This window comes from Penaeus monodon, unplaced genomic scaffold (genome assembly GCF_015228065.2).
Source record: "Penaeus monodon isolate SGIC_2016 unplaced genomic scaffold, NSTDA_Pmon_1 PmonScaffold_4914, whole genome shotgun sequence".
Taxonomy (NCBI): Eukaryota; Metazoa; Arthropoda; class Malacostraca; order Decapoda; family Penaeidae; genus Penaeus; species Penaeus monodon.
This window is the reverse complement of record NW_023659791.1, coordinates 7,200-12,004: the sequence shown is the minus strand read 5'-3', so window position 1 is coordinate 12,004 and position 4,805 is coordinate 7,200. Positions and strand designations below refer to the sequence as shown.

The 4,805-nt window shown below is 53.9% G+C and overlaps 1 protein-coding gene across 1 annotated transcript; it reads left to right on the top strand.

Moving 5' to 3' along the window:
* The first annotated feature begins 2,187 nt into the window (after positions 1-2,187).
* LOC119571053 (basic salivary proline-rich protein 3-like) lies at positions 2,188-3,426 on the top strand. Its single transcript, XM_037918523.1, has 2 exons — positions 2,188-2,296; positions 2,813-3,426. The coding sequence occupies exons 1-2, from the start codon at positions 2,188-2,190 to the stop codon at positions 3,424-3,426; spliced, it is 723 nt and encodes a 240-aa protein (XP_037774451.1).
* Positions 3,427-4,805: the final 1,379 nt, after the last annotated feature.

Here is a 4,805-nt window from a genome sequence, read left to right as displayed (position 1 = left end):
CTTGCAGTAGCTTCGTGCCCCCCTTTAGAAATTTTTTTTCCCCTAAAACGAATTTTCGGCATTAGGAGGGACTCTGTGAAAAAACCTTCTGGTGAACGGGAAACCCCATTTTTTGGGGCGCTGCCGGACGGGGGGCAGACCTTTCCCCTCCCGCGGGGAGGGTTTTTTTGGGGGGGGGCCTTTAGAAGGCCTCCCTTACGGTGGCATAAGTTCCCAATTTTTTTGTTAGGGATGGTCGGGCCAGACCATCTGTTTGACTGCCACTCTTTTTTTTTTAAATGGGGGCAAATAGGCAGGTAGACCCCCCTTTGTCAGGCCTTCCCCCGGGTTCTGTCAAATTAGCAGCTGCTAGACAAAACATCAATTTCCCCGCCCTGTGTAGGAAGTACCGGATAAAAGTTGTCTTTTTTCCCCCTCACTGTGTTTGAAATATTTGGGGTTTGGGCTTTTTCAGAGGGAAAAGGAACTTACTGGAACAGGTCAGGCCCCCTTACTCTCACTGGGGTTAAAAATTTTGGGGTGTTTTCAGAGAGAAGAGGGTTTCCACTTTAACCCACCCTGCCAAAAAAAAAATTTTCCCTTTGGAAAAAACCCCAGCCCCCTCCCCTCACTGTGTTTAAAAACAGTCTTTTGGGTTTGGGGCTGTTTTCAGGGGGGAAAAAAAGGAGCTTCCCTGGAAAGGTCGGGAAACCCCCTTCCCACCCCACTAAAGGTGAAACACCCCTGGATTTTTTCGGGGAAAAGAGGTTCCCTTAAGCCGCCCCTGCCATGGGAAACCCCTGGAAAAATTTTAATTTTTCTCTCCCCACTGTGGTGAAACAGTCTGTGGCCGGCTGTTTTCAGGGGATAAAGGGGAATGCGGGAAACGGGTCAGGACCCCCCTTTTTCTCGTGGGGTTTGAAAAAAATTTTTTGGGGCTTTTTCCAGAAAAAATGGGGTTTTCCCACTTTAAAAAAGGGTACAGGTCCCCTCCGGGGAGGGGAGAGGAACTCCCGGGAAAAAGGAAAGGCCCCCTTCCTAAACTGAGGGAGGAGAAAGTGTTCCCATCAATGATGCCCTGTAGGTGGAAGGAAAATTCCCCTCGGGGATACTCCCGGGGTTTGACCCCTACCCCCCGTGTTTGCCGTGCCGTGGACCCTTGTGAGCGGGGAAACCCGGGAGCCCTTTTAGGTTGAGTTTTTCCCGTGCACAGTACCCCCCGGCGGCTAGCAAAACCCTCTTTGGTCCTCTATTCTGGAAAGGGAAAACGGGCGGCCTGATCCGGGCCCCCGGTTTCGGTCAATCGGCGGGTTTCTCCCTCGGGAGGCTGGGGTCAAGCAGTCATGCTCCCTTTTGGTACCCACCCCGTCCGTCCCGTACCAGTGCAATGGGCAAATTGGCTGCTTATATCCACTCATCACCCCTTTTGCTTTTTAGACTTTGGGTTTAGACTCAGTTTCCCCCCCTTGTTGGACCCCGGGTGGTTGGGGGGGGGCGTGAGTGGATGAAGCCTCCCAAAGTATAGGAAAAATAAAAAATCAAAACCCCCCAAGAAAACCCCTTACTTTTTCGACCCTTTGAAAGGGGCCCCAAACCAGGCACCCACCCTAAAGCCTTACGGGGCCTCCGGGGGGAAAAAAGAAAACCCGAGCACGGTTACACTGTCATGCCTGTTTGCCAAGTTTGGCGGAAAAGACGAATAAATCAGTAAAAAACATGTTGTCCACCAGATTGTAAAAACAAAATGGACTCGGGGGCCCTGCCCCCCCACCCAGCCCCCAGACCAAAGGCCTCTGACCCCCCCCTCAGACGACCCCCTAAATGAATCGGGAAAGCACCACTAAAACCAGCCGAAACGCTGTGCCCCCCCGAGAACCCCCAAAAAGGGCCGAAAGGGCGGACCGAAACGGCCAGGCCGGAGTCCGCTCTGTTTGGCGATTCTGGCCCCCCAAAGGGCCCGTTTCCCGAAAATTTAAGGTCCCGTTTAAACCCGAAGGAAACGACAATCCCAAACCAAAGGGAAAAGGGCATTGGAGAGCCGCGCAAAACCCGGTTTGTCGACCCGGGGTTGGCGAGATCAGGGCATGATCATCGTGCCCAAAAAATCAAGCCACCCTTTGTTTCCTGCAGGAACAAAGGGTTTTAAAAAAGAGGGGGGAGGAAAAGTGGGGCCTCTCCCCACTGAACCCCGAGGAGAAGAGAGTCAAGATGGTGCAAATTTGGGGCTTCTCAGTCTCAAACATTTTTGGAGGTGAAAACCCTCACACCCCAGGTCGGGGGAGGTTCCCGATTGTCAAAGGGGGAAGACCCCAACCAGGCAAGTCCGGGTTACCATAAAAAGGTACCCCAAGCTCCACCCTTGATGGGGGTTTAACGGGGGGGGGTTTACCTATCACCAAACCATTTAAATGTCCCCTTAAACCCCACTTGGGTTTGTTTAAATTTGCCAGAAGTAGGGGCCCCCCCCCGGGCTAACTGTACACCCAAACCCAAAAATGTGGTTTTCGGGTAGCAAGGCACACAATACTGAGGTGTGCATAAAGGAACTAAAGAAGAAAAAGGACACAACCCCCAAATGGTCCAAAACGTGCAAAGGAAATAAACCCCCGGGGAAGCCGGGCTTGCTCTGTAAGGAAAGAGGGGGGGCCCTCAAAACGGAAAGGGAGGTTCCCTTAAAAAAGCGACCAACTTTGTTCCCCCCCCCCATGGCACCTACGTTTTGGGGGAGGAACAAAAGCAAAAAAGGTTTCCCCGGGCCCCCTAAGGGGAAAAAGGAAAAGCTGCCCCCCACCCGAAACCGGAGATCTCGAAAACCGGGTTTTTCCCCCCAAAGTAAAGAAAAGTGCAGGGGAAACCACGGGAAAAGAAAGGTTCCAACACCCACCCCCACGGTCCTCCCCAGACCCGGAAAGACATTTCTTCGCCGGGGGGGGACATGTGGGACCCTATCACGCTGGGGGCACAGCGTGGCAGTACCCTTTGTCCAGGACCAAAAAGAGGCGGAAAAGGCAGTCGCCCTTCCCAAATTTTAAACTTTCAAACAGATTTGTGAAAAGCAAAAAGGGGAAAGGGAAATTTGGAGAGGGCCCAAAATCACCCAATTTTCCCCCTCACCCAGGCCAAACCCTCCCTCCCCTCCCCAAAGCCAGGCTTGCCCTCAAAAGGCAGGGGCCAAAGCCGGGCTATCCCCTCCCCCCGGGGCAGGGGACCCAGGCTGATTCAGTGCCACAACCCGAATCAGAAGAAGCTGGGGCCTCCCCACCCAAGGGCCAGTTTAATGCACAGAAACACCCGGGCCAGAGAAAAAAACCAAAAGCCCAAAAGCCCAGAGCTCCCCAAAGGGCTCTCCCCCCCCCACTGGATCCGGGGATAGCCCGACAGCCGAAGCGGGACCCCCCCAGCAGAGGGGGTTTCCCCAAAAGGGATTTTGTCAGACCCCGACCGTAAAACCCGAAAAAGACGAGCCCTTAAAGTAACTAAAATTAGTAACATCAGGGCACGCAATCTAAGATTCTGCAGGGGAAAACACTAGGGTTCTCCTCAAGGAGTGCCACCCTCCACGAAATAGTGCATAAAGGACATCGACATCGTCATGCTCCAGGGGGGAATTACAGCAGAACCCGGGTTTCGTTTCCCCGGGGTATCCCCGTCTACGCGCTCCCCGGGTTCCGATGGCAAAAGGGGCCCTAAATGCCCCTGGTGAAACCCAAAAATTCCCTGTTTTTCCGCAATACCCCGATGCACCGAAACTGTGGAGAAATGTTGAATCTCTTCCCCGTCGAGTTTTAAACGGGCCGGGGGGCCCCCCGAAATTGTAAAATGTGTACAGGGGCCCAAACACTCCCAGTACCCTTAGAAAACCCGGGCCAGGTATTGTTTTTTCCGAGACACGACCGGTGATCATGGGGGGAGATTTCCCCTGCACACCACCCCACCCTTTGGCTCCCTGCGGGTACCGGATGCGGTTTGGCCGCCCACATAGCCAACGTGCGAGACTTCCCCCGAAAATCGCTCTCCTCAACAGCCGGAGCTAACCCCATGTGAGAGGGGGGGGCCCTGACCTAAACCCTTTCCCCAACTGCGACTCTGGTGGAGAGGTTTGGGCGGCTTTCGATGAGACCGTACTAGGGGACCTTTTATGGCACTATAAAAACCCTCATGGATAGGGGCCCACCCCGAAACCACCCCGAACCAAAGGGAAAACCCAAAAAAGGCCCCCCCCAACGGGCGGGCTTTCCCAGAGCTCTTGGCCCGCTTTTCTGAGAAGCAATAAACCCCCAAAAGAGCGAAAATGGGAAGTGCTACAACCAGACTTGTAAATGCATTGATGAGGGAGCCTCACTGGGCCCCTACCCAAAAACTCTGCCCCGGGTCCCGGAGTCACAAGGACGCCTGGGACTTTTAATGACGAGATTAGGGAGGCCCAAACCCCGGGTAAATATGGGCCCAAAAAAATTTCCGAAAAGGGAAAAACCCCCCAAAAACCTAGCCCTCCTAAGGGGGGGCTGTCAGGGACGCCAAGGAAAAATGGGGTTTAAAAGGTTTTAGTCCCTTTTGGGGAAACCGGGACCACCCCTTTAGAGCTTGGGAAAAAAGGGTAACGAGCCAAACCCGCCGCTCAGCCCCGAGAAGGGAACCCACCACGACCCCCCGGGAGAGGCCAACGGGCTGGCGCAGGAGTTCTCTGCGAGAACGGAGTAAAAGACAGTCTGCCACTGAACTGAGGGCAAGACAAGAAAAGCTTACAAACCCGACAGACTTTCCCCAAACAAGAAAGGGGAGCCGAAAACCCCATAAACTCAGACGTTATCTTTTCTCTGAAAAGG